Genomic DNA, 20040 nt, shown 5'->3' with positions numbered 1-20040 from the left:
CTTACAGACACTTACTGTATGGTCCAGACGCGGATGACACGACCAGGGCGAACATCTTCCCGCACCTAAGCCGCGCCATTCGAACCGCCCGAGTTCGTCCTGTCGGGCCCGCGCTCAATTTCGTTCGGGAGAACGTGTCGTTGGTGGTTAATGCTCTGAGATCTGCCACGGGAATCCTGCAACGAAGCCTGCTCAGAGATGAACAAAGCATTCAAACAGACACAGAACCCAGAACTGATGGCTCTTTGTAAGAGATGCAAAAGGTTTCTTCGTTGGGTTTGCGATTTGTTTTGTTTCGTCAGTGCGACGTATGCGCGTTCAAGAAGAATGACTAGCGATGATCACACTCCATTCGTTAGGCACGTTTCTCTAACGCAACGATTGTTTACGTCGATCTGTATCAAGTATATAGTATTATTATAATGAAAAAGTTGTTTTTATCACCGGGTGTTCGCTGAACTTACAAATGGTCCTTACAGAGGTATTAATTAACAAAGAAAACTAACAACCGACGCTTTCCCTCCGAAGATTTTTGTCACGTCCAGCGTCGCCGATGCGGCCCTGCTTAGTGGATCTGTAAAGATGATCGTCGGCAGTCTTCTGGCGTAACGGTGAAAAATGCTGAGGTTTTGAACGAGCGGTTGAGCAGATGAGGGCTATTACGCAGGAAATAAACATGTTTGCAATGAGATCCGATTTGCGTTGCACACTATTTCTTAACCTCTTCAAATAAAAAAAAAAACAATTCCACAACGTATGTTAGTTACTATCGTGTGCACTTAGTGAATCGATGTTCATTGTATATTTATTATTAATTAGAACTGTTGCTACATCGATATGGTTAATGTTTGTAACTTTCATTCGTTGCCGATTCATTTAACTTGAATTACGTTCTAGCGTTGTCAGATTTCTGAACGTTTTTAATAATAGTAAATAATAACGTGAATAATAATAGTAAAATATAATGCAGTTTCTTTTAGCTTACCTATGTAACGTATCCGGATATGTAGTTACGTCTGTTTCTGTTTCTAGTCCTACAGATAGGTAACTTTGTTCTATATTCAATTGTAAATGCTAAATTGAATCATGTACCCAACAACGTCGATCGTTAGGACTGTTGATGGGTGTGCGAAACTGATGCTCTTACCCATAGCAAATAGACACATCCATAGGTCTGCCGTTGAGCTACGTATATACGCGCTCATAACATCAACCCGAATAAGCGAAATGCCGTATGGTGCACTATGTCCCTTTTTACGTGCCGCTTGGGAAAGTACGCAGCAAAAATGTCTCGTCCATTTCTGATGACATGCTTTTCTCACAGTGCGTTATCCGTCTGTTGATACACGTACAGTTGCGTTCGTTCGTGCAGTTATTGTTGACTCCACACCTGTGCGCTTCTCAACCGGAAAGCCGGAAGAACCGGAAGCCACAAAGGAGGAGGCGAATGGCTGCTTCATGGAGCAAGGGGGGGGGGGCCTGGAGCGCCCAACCCGGGCCGTCTGCCGGCACACGGATCCATCGAAGTATGAAGCTGGAAAGAACGTACAAGCAGTACCTCAGCTTCGAGAAAAGGCTGCTTCTCTACGCAGTGTCGACTCAGCACTGGAAATCGATGGCAGCTTTTTTGAGCCAATCCGATCGGCACACATAAATGGGAAGACAGCAAAAATAATATTAATTAACTAATCTATAATAACACAAGTTCAGCAGTGACGTCTGATACGATAAAGCGTAAATCATTTTCGGACAACGTCGTACACGTTATAATATAGCTTGTGAATAATGAGTCCTTACTATATGTAACAATAGAGCAGAAAACAATGTCCCTAGCATTTTAGCAATCGGTATAAACTGAAATTGATCATGATACTTGCTATATAATAAAACAAATACTTTCCAGGTATAGAACACAATTCGCTAACGAACGATTATATAAGGGAAGTTGAACATATCGTCTGCTGATGTAAAGATAGAAAATTTCGACAAGGTCCTAGTGAATGATTCCGAAAGCGTGGGACCGATTAGCAATAGTACCTATTTGCAGGTTGGAGATTTTTATTGTAATTAACGAATTTGTCGAAATAACGAACTAACGGCTTATGAAAGGTAACTTCTGGATGGCAATTTATCGTCCCTTGCCAGCTCACCCACATCTGCTCTTTGCAGAGTAAGGTAGTCAACGCAATAACGTCCCTCCCCTAAAATTGTTATCAAAACCCGCTAAAAACAAAAAAAGAATATATATATATATATATATATATGTATGTATGTAAGTCGAATAGAAAAAACCTTAACAGAGAACAGAAGTAATCGGAAAAGAGACAAACCTATTCAATTTGAAAAATACAACAAGGAATTGAAGTTGGTATACGTGGCCTGCAGGTAACTTGTGTTATGACAGCTTGGCCAAAATTCGTGTTCAGATAATAAAACGTCAGGGAGATCTGCGTAAAAAAATTGTTGTGTCGTAGCAATTCTAACAAGCGTCCTATAAAAATCTGGATATAGGTCCTAACAAATACAGGTATTTGGCGTGCCGAGTAAGGACGATATGCGTAGATTCAAATATCGATGTCTTCATGGACGTATAATACGCTGACAAAAACGACCGTCACTGCTACAGTGGATATTAACATAATAATGAGAAGAAGCCTGTCATCTTACAGAAGAGTGAACCAAGTCCCACAAAAATATTACAGTGAATCGTCTAAGAGATGGTAGGAAACTATTAATTATTCCTATTATTATTTCTATTCGAAATAATTATCTGCTAAATAATAAACCGCCGATGATGAGCGTTCAGTAAGCCGCAGAGTAAATATTTTACGTAAAAATATTTATTTTTAATGCAGTTTTGAACGGTAATTTTGTCTCTTGTTTTTGAGACGAAAATCATTGATACACAAAGAACGTATATATAAGATCATAATTAACGGGAACCCTAACAGCGAACGACTGTGACCGTTTCTTATGCGAAAAAAAGCCGTTCTACGATCTTCTTTCTTGAACTCTATCGGATAGAGTCACTGTTTATATATTGCATAAACATTTTGTAATTATATGTTCGACTTGCTGATACCATCTCAACATTTATGGACGAACACAAAGTTGCTGACAGAGTGTATGTACAACGATAAAACGAAGACCAACCGCTTTCGGGATGAACGTTTTTGCTACTAGGCAATGTAAAAGATCTAACAACTGGTTGCGAAATGGTTATCTTCATATGGAAATCTGATAAAATATTTGCCGGTCAGTAGTGAATAGTGTTTTAGGTATTCACAGATTTATTCAAACGAGCCGTACTGTTAAGCGTAACAACCCATTTTGATACAGGCCGTCTCCGATAATCCAGATATCCTCTCTATGGATTATCCTCAATACTAGGTACTAGAAGGGGAATTATATATGTAGCTATCTATACTTTCAATTCATATTTCTACATTCTTCGATTTTAAGCTGCAGTAAGTGAAATCGCTTGGTCGAATGCGTAACAGCAGATTAAAACGACAACGTCTGTCATTGTATAGGAAATACTATGTGACTTGGGCTGTCGCTCCGCATTTTTTTGCAAACACTTTTTCTCAAATAAGGTCTCATTTTAGCTTTCCGTGCCCGGCTCATGCAGCAAACGTTCGACCAGCGCCTAAATCCTGGATGGAATAAATTCGAAACGGAACATAAGGGTCTCAGTGCAATACACTCAACAGAACATCGAGGTGTTTGGATTATCATACATTTTCAGTTCCTGCATTAGGTACCGCCTCTATGCGGACTCACTCCCCGTTCACAGAAGAAGATTATAGATGGCGGACCGTATAGCGAACGATACACTGGACCTTGGAATAGTTATTTTTATAAAAAAAAAATTCGATGGAAGTCGATAATAGGATAATGATGGCTTGTTCATCTGAGCAAAACGTTGTCCCATCGGAAAGGTCCATACATCACGAAAAGACGACACCATGTACATGTATATATAAGTATAGCGCGTTAGGTCTCGTAGGTAGATTTATTGTGAGGCTTTCATTACCAATATAACATACATATATCGTCTCATAATTCAAGCTCTGCATGACACCGTAGCGTCGTTGTTGCTTCGTGCAGCCGGAGTGGTTACGCTATTTTGCTGATCGTAAGCCGTTATGATAAGACCGCTGCTGTATCTAGCGGTTGGCTGGACATACATAGAAGACGAGCAAACTTCGTTCTGTTTGCAAAGAAAGGTCCCTCCCTGACGGCACATAGACTTCTTTTTGTCATACAATAACCGAGACGTAATCTGCATGAAAAAAAAATCGAGCACTTCAAGTTGGGTAAACAGTTTCTGAAACCACTGGGAAAAGCTGATTTGCTTGATGAGGATAGACCCGACATGAAAAAAATGAGCCCATCTGAGTAAGCGAAGCAAGGTAGCCTTTTGTTACCTTAAGCACATCAGCTACGAAACCATATAAAACAGAAGTATCATGGTATTGCTCTATTATTATTATGAATGTTTAGATGTATTAAGTGCGGAATACTGCCTGTGGATTTGCAGGTTTGCTTGCCTTTCAGATGTGCCGTTATATCTGCCTTACCAGAACTTTTATAAACTTTTTGTAATTTGGCACTTCGTACAATTCTGTGACACCCAATCTGGTATCAACTCGCCTTGCATAGGTGAGTCCCTACATAGAACTACAACGTTTTTACCAAAATAAGTATACGACCCAGAAGTTTAATTCGAAGGCTTAAACAGTTCCTATGAGAGTTTTCACCTGAAACAACTAGCATCACTAATTCGTAGTTAAAGAAGCTATTTCCCACTGATTAAATGAAGCAAACAATCGGCTTACATTGGAAACGAAAAAATCTCTCGCAGCAATCAATGATCAGTTTCATACCCTGCAAAAGTAACACTGTCGACGTGCAGTTTTGCAAGATTTTCAACCCATTTTGAAATATGGCTGACATTTCCGAGCAATATAAATTGCTGTTGACCAAGTTAGATCCACAATTTACCAACTTCCTTAAGTTTGTGCCGAAGTTATTTGTTACTGTTCTGGTCTTAATTATTACCTGTCAGACAACGAAACGACTGCTACGGGTGGATGCATGCTTCAATTTTGGGCAACGGAAACTGGCGGATTGGCCCATTGTTGTCTAGAAAAATTTCTTTAGGTCAGTGTTCTATCTTCGAATAGATGAATTACTATGTTCGTTCGCATCTATAAGAGCGTGCGCCTAGGAGAACGATGGATCCGTAGTTAGTAATCTGCGACTAGGATGAACTCAATATGTGGCAATTTTATGGAATGATTCAATGAAACAGTAGTTTACCATCGTACTGCAGGTCACGTTGAACCTGTTAGCTGCTCCGTCTTACGTGTTCGCAAAGGATGTCCATAAAACATTTCGTCCGTGCATGGTTCAGGGGTTATTGCCTGGAGGAAGAGTCCGCGTAATCAATAAAATATACTGAGTTTACGAAAATTGGCTGATTCTCCTACAACCGTCTGGTGCGCTCTACCCATGCTGTTCATTTACATATATGAATCGAGAGATTGAAACCAATAGAATCTGCGAATGATTAGCTTTAAAATGGCCGTAGCTTCTGCGAGATAACTGCTACGAAAAAGCTGCGCCCACCAACGCCGGTGTACCTCAGATAAAAGAATTCGAGCGTCTTGTTTACTTGACAGACAACTGTTGAGTTCATCTGGCCACGTTTTCCTTCGTTCCTCCTAGTAGAATGAAAAAATTTCTATAGAAGCTGTTGCCTGTAGGAAGGAAACCTCCGAACTGCGTCACGAACACAGCGAACTTGTCTACCAGAAATCCCGCTACGGTAAAAACTTGCAGAGACGGATTGAGCGTTTTTGTTATTGTCTGCCTTTCAAGCAAATGTACATCTTTGCTTTACGATATTGTGTATTTAATTTCATAGTTCGCTTCATAGTCGCTTAAAACCAAAACTGAAAAGAACACTCAATTCCATTAATATACCTGCTCTTATTTTTAATGCAGGAGATAGGTCTACGCAACATATACTAGTTTTTAATGCAAATTATAATAGATATAGATATGTGAAGCCATCCTCAATGGGCCTACTCACTGTCTGTCCTTTTATTGCTTTGGAAAAACGTGCCAGTCAGGTCAACATCTATCGGCCTGATGGACCCAAGCTGTGAATAACGGATAATTTTTTAGATTGACTTATTATTTAGGAGCTAAATCAAAAGGCGAAAGACACGAAGAAAAATACGGTGTTAATTTTGCCTCAAGTCGAGTCATAGAGAATTTGCAGCTGTCGAACATCTACAAGCTATGCATGAAGTAATCGAGGTTTTTTCATCTCGTCCTTGAACACATTCATAGTCCTAATAATAAATATGACGCTTCTGCGTCAAAGAGCGATAATATGCAACGCATGCTTTGATCCTCCACAAAATTTCCACAAAATCCACAAATTTTCATTTTGAAGAGCACGTGAGCCGTCCATAGATAGCTAGTTGTATCACATAGTAATATCGCAGAGATAATAGATATCGTAAACATAATCAAACCTGATAATAATTAAATAATAGAAAAGATGGTTTTTAAACGCTTCACGAAATGCGGACCGTGCCGAGGATATTCTTAGCAGAAGAAAGTTTACACTACACTAAAATGTTTGTAACTTCTAATCGAAACATAGTAAACATACTTTTCATTGGTCAAGCGGTATTGTCAGATCAGTCCGACACAAGCAGATGCAATAATAGTTCATGTAAGCTCATCTTGTTTAGAAACGAATGAGCCTCTCTGTGAAGGTCGACTGTTTTTCGGGCCGTTCTGCGGAGGTAGGGGTCCGAGAAGAAAGCTCATGGTTCCCTCCCGGCTTCACCTAATGAATCTACCTGGAAACCCATCACCGTGACGATTTATTCTTGTGTCTCGGGCAAATCCAGCAGTGGCCGATGTTACAGACGTTTAAAATAAAGAGGTATGCTTTCATTCACTCTCCGTCCCTTCCAAAGAGTGTTTCTAGTAATGATAATAACAGGGCCTGAAAAGCGTTCTATTTTGCAGAAACTTTGCGAAAACGCATAAATTGGATTTTCTTTTCGGTCTGTTGTAGTTCTTATCTTCCTCACAGGCCCGTAGTATCAAGATTCAGAAGTGTGGCAGTTGTATGAACCGTTCTGTTCGAGTATAATGTCCTACAGTCTTATAATACATGGGTATGCAAACCTATCGCATCAATATTCGACGATACCAATAGATATTATAGTTTAATTTCCCATATATACGTGTGCAACCCCTGTGTGCCAAGAGAGCTGTGGCGTAATAAAGTGTTTTTCGTAGACGTTTTACAAAGTCTGTTTGTTAGAGCTTAGTATACATACACGTTAGTAAGTCCTGTATGGGGCGTATATCTACTGTTCGTGAGAACTGAATTCTACAGATTTTTCGACCACAGAGCTACTTCAGTTTCGATCCGAGTATTATGCACAATAGCTCAAACGTAAAACTATTAGGCAAACGGTGAATGTCACGCCTGAGCACACATCCGGGGTCTGCTGTGACTGTAAAATGGGTTTTCTTTTCAAAGGATTTGGAAGCAACCAATAAAAATTGAGAGAAAGTCAAAAGCGGACTCAAAGTATTATAAGATTTCAATGCAACATATAGGTGAGGTCCAGCGTTCAACATCAGGTATATAGGACGGTAAGGTCACCTGCAGGCATCCAAAAGACTAAATTTCAGCCGGCATTTCAGTCTATACAGAGTGGAAATTAACTAGTATTATTGTTATTATTATTATTATTATTGGTAACTATTTTTTTCTAAGCGTATCAAAACAACCGCCATTTAATGTAGCTAGCTTTCAGTGCAAGTGAACCCCCCACTCGCTGCCTCGGTATAACATGAGGTATCCAAATAAATGAATGATTTATGATGTTCGTTCTATCAGGCTGTTCCCGAACCTTTGATTCCGAGAAGCTTTCAGCGTTGCCATGTAGCGGCCGTTCGAACGACCTGCTATTGGAGAACACCAGCGTGCCTTGACCTACACCCAAACAGGACATTATGGAAAAGAACATCTTTTCGGTAGAAAATATCGACTTATCACGGCTTTTCTGGTTTCTGCTTTTGTCAAAACTGTAATCAGAGATATCGAAACTTTGAGCATGATTCGCAGTGACAAAGAGCACTGCAGCATTGTATAGCTTCTCGATTTGCAAAAACAAATCACTGGTCGAACTTGTGATCTGCCTGAACTGGTCTGATTTAGAGAGATTCGGATAAACGTACAAAAGGAAGCATAAGTAATCTTTAAGACATTCCGTTTTAGCGTAGCCATGTATGGAAGTATCTTCGGATGCAATTAACGTATGAACCCACCAAATCAGTATAACTAGTCTAGTAATTCTAGAGCCAGCTTTTATCCGCGCTTAGAGGAAAAGAGCATACAAAGTGAATCAAAAAAAAAAAACACTTTGCTACAGATGACATTGGCTCTTTTGATATTTCTCTATTTTCTTAGAAAAAAAATGTTTTCCAAAAAATTACCGAATGGTAGAGTGTTTACAGTGTGAGTACATTAATATCGGTTTTAAATACGCTTAAGTGCAATGATAAGGAAATCTTGAGTAACGGATAAAGCACACTAATGTGAAATGAAACTCAGACACATCCTGTAGAATCAGATTAAGAAGAATCAAGCTCTTGCGGAGTTCTCATAGCAATTGCGAAACGACTATCAAGATATACCTCTTTATTAATAAAATATCTCATGCTATATAACTTTAATGAAGCATCATTTGGTAGTAATAATAGTAGATACACAGTAATATAATAGACGCGTAGTAAATAATTTTTTCTTTATTACCTATACTATTTACTTTGCTGAATATTGCTTATTAAATAACTGCATTGATACTAAAGTAACTGCAGGAACTTAATAGCTAAAAGATGCCGACTTAATTAATAGATAAGTTTAAGTATTTCATAATAAGCAAACGCAATAAACATTTATTAACTATATTATATTTTAACTCTGGTTTATTTTACATTCTCTATTGTCTAGATAGATAGATAGATAGATAGATAGATAGATAGATATGCCCTCATATTCGTTCATTTCATTTTACGTAGTTAAAGTACAAGATAACGCTTCTGCACAGTTTTTTTTTTTGTTTTGCCACATCTGTATATATATACGAACAACTATAAGCGGCTATAGATTGTTATAGCTTTAATTATTATCCCTTAAGAGTAAATTGAATTCTAATTGAACAAAACATCTCGATAGACTTTCATTGAACGGGTAAGATTATTCTGGCTTCTGGAGAGAACGTACGAGTCAAACTACATGTTCCATCCTACGTTTGCAGTTGTATCGGAATGAATAGTCTGAGAAGGTAAACTCGCAACTTAAGTCAACGGTGGAAAAAATTCTACTTACTCAGTATTCATTTACGCTTCGCAAAGGGAAAATTTGCAGCCTGTACAGCACCCACAACGGCTCAGTCTATAAGCCATCTTTTCGCATAGGGAAAAAATCATTTTCTGGCAGCTGTTTGACGGGACGGAGCGGAACTATCGACCAGATATAACATGAGTGTATGTACGTCCATGTATTCAAGTGGAACGTGCTCCATCTGATGCAATTCAGCTTGGCTTTCGCACCTCAGTCGTTAGTATCTGTCTGATACTTCTGCGGACGAGTATTTATTGATATACCTATTTCCACCTTCGCTCAAACTTATGAGTCTATTGGATGTGCCATCTCGTACGTGAAGTCTCTTCAGAACGCATGCTACGATGCTGTCTGCTCAGCTGTTATTGCTATCCCTTTATAAACTATATAAATGTCCACCCTCGCGAGCGTTTTCGGCTGCTTTCGGTCGTTCAGACAACGGTGCAGACAAGTGGACGGCAAGATGATGTTAATAACTCTAACGTGGGCTTACCACTGCACGAGCTCCGTGCCCACGTTTGTATTCTCGGTCCCATAAGTCTTTCAAGGGTATGTTTAAATGGAGTTCTGGTGATAATTATTATAGACGGGGCCCACTTATCGAAAACAGCGTTGCCTGGGTTCATATAGCGTACACTCATACGCTCCCTCTGACCAGGTTAAGCGGCTTTTAAGTGTTTCAACATAACCACCTTCGCTGACGTGGTCTGCTGAATGCATATATGCAATAATGACAGATTTAAAACTCTGCCCCATCGTCATCAATGTCCTAGTTGGCCTACCTTCCATCCTATCGAATTGAGGCGTCCGGCTATCTCCGGCTTCAGATATATAAAACAAGCGATCAGTATAGTGAGAGCTATTAAAAGTTGACCTGTTCTGGTACGAATGCATCGTATTTAAATGCGGCTACCGCAACTGCGGGCTTTCTAGATTGCGTCGTTCTGCTGGGTGCTTGTCTGCAATAAGAAAGGTCCTACCGCTTATTTATTGGAGAGATTCATGAAAAAAAGCAACATTCGTCCAATAGTAATGATAGCATTATTATTATTATTATTATACAAAATAACTCTCTAAACTTCAAAAGTGAAAAGATGCCTTGCAATCTAAACGACCGGGATTGCACTGAAAACTATAGCGAAAGTGTTTACCTGAAGTTGTATAAATTACTAGTTTCAAAAAACCCGCTACAAGTTTTGAGTTTCTCATCAAGTTGAGTCTTTCATCGCATCTCCAGGTGCAGAATCTGATGCCTTCCCGCTTAACTTACTGTAACTAAAATAGAAGAAATATCGTCGTAGATTATATTTTCCTTAGCTTTCTAAGTTTCTTCGGATGCAAGAGCTGAATAAAGAACTATAGCCAAGATCGATAGGAATCCTTAAATCTATTGCGCTAGCGTAGCAACATCGCTATATTTTATGTTTCATGACTGTTCTCAGTAAATAGTTGTTAATCGACGTTTACCTTCATATTGAAATCCAGTATTTTCTGTTTGTAATTGTAGGACGTGCAATGAAGAACAACGTCAAGGTTCACTTAACGAGAGAGATGCTGCGTGCGTGCGCTGTGCGATTATCATACACTATGTCGAACTACACGAAACGAGCGTGTTACGTTGGCGCAGTGCTATGATGCTTCGAGTTGGGACAGGCTTTTTTTACCAGCTGTGTTGTGGCGACGAAACCAAAATGGGTTCAGATGAAGCTAAGCCTATCTCACTTTGCCGATTTTGCCCCAGTCGCCACGTGCCCTGCTGTCCATCCATCCTCCATTGCTAGCATGTGATTTTCCTTAAAAGACACTGTGTAAATGTGAAGTGGCAAAGAACGCGTCGAGCCGGTCGGCGGATAGGACAGCCAGTAACTGATGTAACAAGATGGCCCACGCCACGGTTTTGGTCCGTACGGCGACCTACGCTACCGTCTGCCTGTGTGGCCTGATAACGGATAAATTGCAACCTGAAGCAGCGCGCTATTAATGGGTCTATTGACAACCTGTTGGACCAACGCGGCAACGTCGGCCGGTAGAGAAACTAGGGATCGTTATACGTTAGCTATGACTCACGGGAAGAGACACGATCCATCGTGGGAAAGCAGAATAACAAAAAACCTTTATATGGATAAAAGGCTCATTTGGGGCACTTTCAGTGGGAAAATTGTGACTAAGTAAGTAGCGAAGCAACAAAAAAAAAAAATGGAAAAACTATGATGGGTCCATTCGTGTCTCACATATCGGCATTGGTAACCAAGTGCGTAGCTTAACATCATTTATGAAGTGATGCGGGCAATAATCAAATGAAAATAGGCCACGTACGCGTCAATCATATGATTATACCTTGGAAGAGACTGAATTGTTGGGTATGCTTAATGTGGGTTAAGAGCGAAGTTCGACATTTCGTAAAACGGAGTCAAAGATGCTTTTCAATAAACGATTTCTTTTTTAGTAGTGGAAATGTCAGACTTTCACAACGAAGCTATTTGCTCTAGCATATTACCCTATCAGATTATACGGGATAGGTATCTTACAATGCCAACTCATTGAAAATTGTAGCGCAAAGTTTATTTTAATGTTTGAATTTTACTATAGTGGAGAAGCGAGTGTGCACTTTGGCAAAGGGCTCTTGCAGCAGCAGCAGCAGCAGAGTTTAGATTTTCCGTACTGAAAGCGGATCAAATCCAAGTGTTAAGTAAAATTTCTTCTTTTACTTATTTAACTGTTACTAACATAAAAAAAAAGGGCTTTACAAAGGCCGAACTATGTCAGCTTAGGCTACTTGATCGAGACCGGATGCTGAGGTAAGGAACAACTGATTTCGAAAACCATACGCCCGCATGTGTCCCGCGGATTTATGGAACATGATGAGGTACGCTTAAGTTAACAAATGTGCTGAAATCTTCCAAATACGTCGCTAATATATTTGATTTGGTGCAAGGAATAATGCCGCTGTTCCTTAAACATAGATTACAACACTTACTCGTTCTGATTTATACAATCCTAAATGACACTCGTTTTGAGAGGGTCATTGAATCAGCAAGTTGGCGTGCTATGATTTACTTCGTGACAGCAACGACCATTACTTACGCGGCTACTCTCAGATGTTTAGCAATTCAGCATAGTTAAGGACAAAGTAACAGCTTTTTCCCAGAGTTAGGGAAGAGTCCGCAATAGCTAAACTGTTTTTATAGCTTAAGAGGTCAAAAGTCAAGTAAGAACGGCTGTCATTTGTCGAAGCAAATTAGGGTCTGACTTAATCGGTGGATGCCAGCAGTTATTTTGGAAAAAGTAATGTGTTGTCAATTGTTTTCCGTTATTCCGCAATCAATTCAGACATATATCTCCTGCACGGACATCGCAAGAAAAGTACGAACATAGCTGAATAGGACTTTGCGCCGGCCTTAGGGAAATCGGGGTCTAAATGACCAATGATATTCCAATTAATACCTGCGGTTTAGATCACCTTTGACACTTTGAGAAGGAGATCGTGAAATTTGCTTTTCGTCTTCAATGACTCGGAATTTCAATACGAGTAAAGGCAAAATATATTTCTGCCTCAAAGTGTGACTTCCCGAAAAAAATGTTTCTTGGCTGGATAAGCTACTTAATATTCTTTTCAGGTATTCCGTTATGTCCTTAACATTTAGGTCCATGCTTGTCCTAAATTGATTTCTTTCTTGATAACAGGCAGCATGAATTTGTTGAAAAATGTAATATACTGCACGATTGCCACATCGAACTGCTCTAGATTGCCACTTTCCAAAAACACTTAAATCTTTCTCTAAAATGTTTTCCTATTGCTGTCTTGTGTGATGAATTAAATCTGTTGACTTTTGAAAACCACTCAGAAGCACTGCATTTCGTATGGGCTTTCGTTTGATAATCCTGGATGCCCCCGGAAATCAGGCGGTCTTTTCGCCTCTAAGATGACTTTATAGCTATTTTAGGATCCTATTTGAACAGGACATCGCACTTGTAAGGCAATTCAGGACGTTAATCGACCTGCGATAGGACGTTGCAGATTCAATACTCGTCAAGTGGACATGAGTTAAGTGCCTTTCAGCTCTTCGTCCATCCGATATACAAGCTCGAAACTCTATTAATATAACTTTAATGTTGCCGTTTACGCGCGGAACTAACAGCTTTGTACCCCATAGAAACGCAGGTACCTTGACCTAAAAAGTGCAAAAGTCCAGTCCAGTTTTTCGATAGGCGTTGTAAAGAGTCTCAGAGCATCATAGATTGAAGGAAAACACCTCAAAAGGGTTTAGGCCAAACACGTTTACGCCACTGGTGGGCAAAATCTAATGTAATAAAATCTGCAGGCCTCAAAGGCTCTTTCTGGAAAGCTTGATGTGGACGCCGGTAGAAGCGTGAGGAACTGCTCTGGGATTGAGGCGTTCTACGCCAACAATAATTCAACGATAAGAACATCTGTGGTGCACTTAGCAGAACAACGCTCCGTATTACCAGGCGAGCTTCTGTTTTTAGTTCTCTAGAAATTCTATGGCCCCGATGGTGTAGACGATAAGCGGCCATAAGCAATATGAAATGGATGAAGTTTTGAGCGAACGAGTAGTAGCGGACGGGCAAGCGAAAATAAAAAGGGCAAAGAACGGAAAACTAAAAATTAAACTGTCTCAAGATAGAGTTCCACATCAGGAAAGTAGGCGATCCTGCCCAGGGTCGGTAAAAATTCGACTGCAGGCATTAATGCAGCTGCTTGAAACGGGCTTCAAGGATATCTATTTTTTAAATACGAGAATATAGAGACGTTGACAGCTTGACAGGAAATCAGATTTTTTTTGACTGCCTAGTGGTGAGGCGGCTCGGCCACCAAATGAACCTTCATAGTTGTCTCGGATTCGAGACCTAGCAGGAACTCGGTAATATTTCGAACAATTCGAATTTTTAGCCTCAACTAACCGCACAGTTGTATTTGACCAGCATTCCTTATTCCTAATAGATTCGAAATTGTTTCTTAGCAAGCCTTAGCAATTGTTGCTCATTGAGACATTAAAAAACCAGATTTGAAATATAGTAAGTACTTTTTATATATCAAATTAGTCGAAGTGAAAACCGCTGCACAGACGAAGCTTTACTTGAGGCGCGGAGTTTCTTATTATTGCAACAAAGGCAATTTTAATATGGTATGTTTTAAGAATTATGCTAAACTGCCGATATACCATCCATTTGTGATATGGTCATGACCTTTACGAATCAATATTGGATTTGTGAAATCAAACCTGATGCTGTCGTGTAGCATCGTAAAGCTTTGTAAGCTTTTTATTTCAAAACTCTTCGACCAGCCATCATAATCAAATGGCTATATACGGCCGAAGCATTTGCTTGCTTCGAGAAGTTCAACTCGATGAGTATTTTTTCTAGCCCTTTTATGTACGATATACGGTACATCGCCAAGATTCGAAGGAAGTTTGTCATCGCTGGCTACCTCCTACTACACCTTTCTGTAGATTGTTTGTGACTGTACCAATTGAAGCTTGATGTCTTCGTGTGACCTTTTATTTTATTTTTTTCTTCTCTGAAATCACTTTTAGATCAGTTCCATCGTTTTGGACGCACTTCAGGCAAATCGTTCACGGAAATTTAGTCTTTGCGTCGTAACCGAAATTACAAAGTAAGCAGCTGCTAGCGTACAATAGTATTACGTAAATCGAACAACGAGATGCTAACCCAAAATATAAGCTAGATGGACAGTGAGGGCTGAGAGTACGTATCTATATGTGACCGAGCGGAGCTAAAGTACACAGTAAATAAAGGTGTCACCACTTCCGGTAGCAGCTTCCAGAATAATAATGAGCATCCTAATGAAAAGAGAGAAGACCATCCCAAAGTGATTTCACGTGTCCATAGCGCCCGCGGCCATATAATCTTTGCGAGTGCTATTCTATATAGGAGATACTCTTGTGTTGTCTGCTCCATAGACCTATCATACGGACACGAGACTCGCGTCAAGCAACGACCTTTCTCCTTGGCAAAGTGGATCCATCCATATACGCCGCGTTTTGTATATGACTCGCGTAATGAATATTTTTGGCTGGTTCGTCAATTAAAGGCGGTAAGTAGGCGTTAAAACGTATCTAATAACTGCTTGCTCGTATGGCCTTAAGAAAAGCCTGGATTGAGTTGAGTTCTTCGTAAAAAAATTATTATATATATTTAGAACAATTTTATGTTGTATATTGTTATATGCTTCTGTGATTATATGTCTTGTGACTTGTGAGAAGCGTCAATGCTCAAGTGTTTAATATAAAGCTGCGACATTGGCGTAACGCTGGTGTAAGCGATGAAGGATATTATAAAGAAGACAAATAAGTGGTAATATTAAAATCGCGCACACGCAACAGTGGCTGGTGAACGCTATCTATTGTTCATGCTGTCGTCCTCCTGTGCACGTCAATGTTGATCCACCATAGTGTAGTTTTTTCCGGAAAGCGTTTTGCCATATGTACTGTGTAACTGTTGCCAGTTCAACGTTACTCTTTTGCCAGTCCTTAGGGACCAGTCGTTTTTTTTTCATTGTTTCGCACTACGTTACCCTGCCACAGGTTACGAACACGTCTGAACCTTGCATTCTGCTGTGACCGTTGCTGTCTTCCTCCAGATAACTTTTACGAATGAAACGACGTCAGAATCGAACACCGTGTTGCTCAGGCTTAGTTGTAACTGTTGTGCTGCCAGTTTGATCTTCTACAGTAGAAACAGGATGCGCTTCAAAAGGACATAAGCAATGGCCCCCCAAAGTATCACTTTGAAAGCATCCCAACTGAAAGACTTGCTCGGTGCTACATATTAAAAAAGCCCGGGCAAATCATATACACTGCGGTTGGGAGATGAAGGGCGTTCTTATCAGTAGGCTTTATACAGGCGTAAGGCGCTAGATGGAGAAGTAGGAAATTGTCCTAGCTTCTAGTATTCTCCAGAGATGTAGAATATGTTGCCTAAAACGTAGGGCCTAAAACGTAAAAAGCTAGCAGTGGAACTAAATATACGCTTTTTCCCATGCAGCCCGCGGCAATCCGCCAGGAGAGATGCCATATGCATACTCTTATCTGTGCAATAGTACCTGTATTTCTACATATATCTCCAAAAGCAGATTTCAACCTGTTGCTTATATTTATAGTTCTCGTTTTAGTCCTGTCGAACTATACTAGAAATTTAAATAAGTACTGGGTAACTTTGACCCAACGCATGGTTGACTGAGTAGGATACTACTTTTATCAACAACATAAATTAAATAAACTAATAAAGCAGAGCCTGCTTATAGAAATGTATCTATGGTGGGAATATTTTCTGAGCTAAACAGTGAAACGTAAAAAAACAACAGATATAAAAAGAAAATTGTATATCATTGTACGCAACTGCTAACCTATTGCAGTAGTTATAGCCAAAGTTGCCAGCTCCTTTACAAAGCCCTTCATTTGAGAGATTATAAACAAAAGAACTTCAAATATGGTCAATGATAAAATGCAGGCAGCTGAGAGCCTCAGTCTTCGCTTTAACGGTGTAATCCCGAGGTGGGAATAATAATAAACATGTTATTATTTAGTGCACGACTCAAGTGACTGACGAGCAAAAAACAGAAATTAAACGAATGTGTACGATGATTCGATGACAGAAAATTGAAGCATCGTAATCGTATAGTCATCGGAAGGATTTTTCTACCCCTTTTGTCAACTACACAGATGTCATCTTGTCATATCTTGATTTTCAAAGGAAGCGCACCTTAGATTTTCATGAAAGTAAATACATATTAACGTTCGATACAGTTTTGTATTGTTACTATAGTTAATGGCGTGTTGAAATGGTGGCCGAAAGGGCTAAGCTTAACCTCTTTAGTCACCCTCTAGCGTAAATACGTTTCACATTAGCACACTGGCGTAGCGTATATTTAAGACTGGAAATATATTTGCTTTCAGGATATTAAAGTACATACAAACTGTATAGTGAAACTAACAACTCTGCTGGTGGCAACCGGAGCCAAAAAAATATTACTTTTTCTGTTCTAAATGTGTTAATGTAGTTTTTTTTTTTCCATCAATACATTGCCATGGCTACTCACTTTATAGTTGGGGTATATTCAATGCTTCGGCTACCATTCTTGAGTTCTAATATTTATCTGTCTCTGTCTCGAAAGTACGTTCCATCGAGAAGAGTACGAAAAATTTATTCGCTGCTTATTTCCACCGCGCGCACTTTGGAACGCCCACCAGGACAACTTATACTATTTAATCAAAAGGACCGGTTAACCAGCGTAGCCACGGGCCGGGTGGTTTCGAGGTAAGCCTTATTTTCGGTAGGGGATCAAGCTGTTTCTAACTGGCTGTTACTGGGATTGTGGAATGGGTCTGCCTGATACTATCAAAGTTGTTTGTTTGTTTTTTTTTGGAGGAGAAGTTGGGTAGGTGCGAAATAGGATGGATGAGCTTACACAAGAATACGCACACACACACACACACACACAGACACACGGCACATAAAGAAGGAACACTCTAAACACCTTATGTAACCAAGCTAACAATAATGTGGCATCATAACATTAACTACAGTACTTAGCCCCTATAGGACCCATCACTATCTAGACCTAGTTACTGTTCTGATACGTTAATGGCAAGAGGAGAAACGAAAACCATTTTAGCCTGATGGTAGCCTACTATTTGCTTTTGATTATATAGATACTTTTACCATCGCCTGTAATATACAGTGCAGAACAGCTGTGCTCATATAAGAAAAAATAAGGATACTCATTTTCCGGAACATGTTATACAAAAAAATGCAGCTTCCTTGCACTGCTGTGTTCTTTCATCAGGGTCAGCTGCTTCTGTCACGTATGATGACAGCTCTCTAACGAGTTCCTATTCGAAAGCTAAGATCCAGCAGATTAGGGGAACTTTTGTGGGGAACTGTTGTACAGGTTGGCCATGGCAGAATATCTCAAAGTTGAACGCAGAATAGCGCACATATGCTTAAGTGATTATTACAGGTTCTGTTGTCAGATCTCAAACAATCATTAGACAGAGTGGCCAACAAAAAAAAGCAGTACAAGCTAGAAACACTAGAAGTAAAAAACATGGCTTTAGAGAGTTAAGTGAGTAGAATGAAGATACGCCTTATTGCATAGCCAGTAACGACACTCGTATGTTACAATGACCTGCTGTTTGATGTTCCAAGTTCAAGCAGAGATAACTGAACAACAAGGCAAGCCAAAATAGAGTTATAATACGACACAAAGTTATAGTTGTCCACAGACTAAGCCAACGACTAAATGACGCTATACAGCAAAGTTTGAATCGAAAGTTTACACTGAACATTGAAATGAAAAAAGAAGCTATCAGCTAAGCGCATGTATTTTGAGACCTGGATAAGCTCATTCGTATGGGTGGCATTAGCAGGAAAAACAGAAGCAAACGTCTAAGCACAGGTCTACAGAAAACACACAGATAACGAGAAAGAAGCTACCTAAAGAAGCAGACTACCGAAATAAAGGCCGGTGACCTGTGAGAATGTGAAAACAGATGATGCGAGAGCCGTGCCATTAACCCATACCACTCAACAAACAACAGCTCATTAGGATGACCAGTTGAAAAATGGCATAATAGACCTGCTTGCTTTTTAACATTTCTATATTTTTTTTTTCTCTGCGATTGATGTATTCATTCTGAACAAACAACGAGATAATTCGAAAAGATAGTTGTGAGAATATTACCAAAAAATGTCGATCGGAACTGAGGGTAGTTTATATTAAAATGTTGTGTAAACAAAATGTGAAGTATGGAACTATGTCATCAGCTAGCCATATATCTAGCTCTCAATCAAGTCAACAGTCATCTCAATTAGGGCATCAAACAATTAATGAGAAATAGGTCTAGTAAAGACGTTCGTGGGGGATCAGAATGGGGAGCAGAAACCAAATATTAAATAGGTCGTGCTATAAGCGGTTCACCTTTTATTTAATAGAAACCGAATAGTTTTATATGGCAGCTCGTCTTAAAAGGCGACACAGATATTGGTAAACAACTTTGAACATTGCAAAAGCGTAGCTAAAACACTGACTAATTAAATGAGGTCAGGCAAATCATTAAAACTCTACATCTTTACAAGTGTTCCGGAGTTTATATGGACAAAAGTAGGTTGCATCGATTATCTGCATAGGATAGATAAACATGGTATCGAGCTACGAAATCTGTACGTAAGTTGGAAAATGTATATATAAGGAAATATATACATTAATAATAAATAAGGATGTATATATAGGTGAAAAAAAATTACCTAAACGAACGTAGCGTGTCTTAAATACAGAATTAGGAGGAAAACAAAAAAGACAAACTGTGTGGCAGACAAGGCCAACGATTTCCTCTTTGAAGCAGAAAGAAGCTTGGCCAAGTAGCGAGGGCAAATTATTATCAAAAACAATGGCTTCTATGCTGCCTCAAACATAGGAAGAGTGAAAAAGTTTATCAAGAGTTGGAAAAATGAAGAGACGTTTGAACAATATAAGTTGACGCCAATAACCCTAATACATACCTGTTCACACGAGCGTCAACCCCCTAGTAAAACTCGTTTTCTACACG

General features: G+C 39.6%; 1 protein-coding gene and 1 long non-coding RNA gene across 8 annotated transcripts in view; one reads left to right on the top strand and one right to left on the bottom strand.

The window, feature by feature from the left end:
• The window catches only part of LOC111254558 (aminopeptidase NAALADL1-like), a 36388-nt gene extending 33579 nt beyond the window's left edge, over positions 1 to 2809 (top strand). For 5 of the 7 annotated variants that reach the window (XM_086974772.1, XM_086974771.1, XM_022815514.2 and 2 more), the window contains one exon: positions 8 to 2809. In XM_086974772.1, the coding sequence (XP_086830898.1) occupies positions 8 to 251 (244 nt within the window). In that variant the 3' untranslated portion in view covers positions 252 to 2809. The remainder of the gene's footprint in view (positions 1 to 7) is intronic. The other 2 variants (XR_015316994.1, XM_086974773.1) reach the window with 2 other exon arrangements.
• Positions 586 to 12072, bottom strand: LOC147754592 (uncharacterized). The gene is made up of 5 exons (XR_015316996.1): positions 10919 to 12072; positions 10603 to 10726; positions 5326 to 5429; positions 1148 to 1622; positions 586 to 723 (listed from the first exon to the last, which is right to left on the bottom strand). It is a non-coding gene; the product is annotated as an uncharacterized LOC147754592 (long non-coding RNA).
• Between the last annotated feature and the right edge of the window lie 7968 nt (positions 12073 to 20040).

The sequence above is a fragment of the Varroa destructor genome, unplaced genomic scaffold, assembly GCF_002443255.2.
Source record: "Varroa destructor unplaced genomic scaffold, Vdes_3.0 BEIS01000007.1, whole genome shotgun sequence".
Classification (NCBI taxonomy): Eukaryota; Metazoa; Arthropoda; class Arachnida; order Mesostigmata; family Varroidae; genus Varroa; species Varroa destructor.
This window is presented reverse-complemented; position numbering and strand designations above follow the sequence as displayed.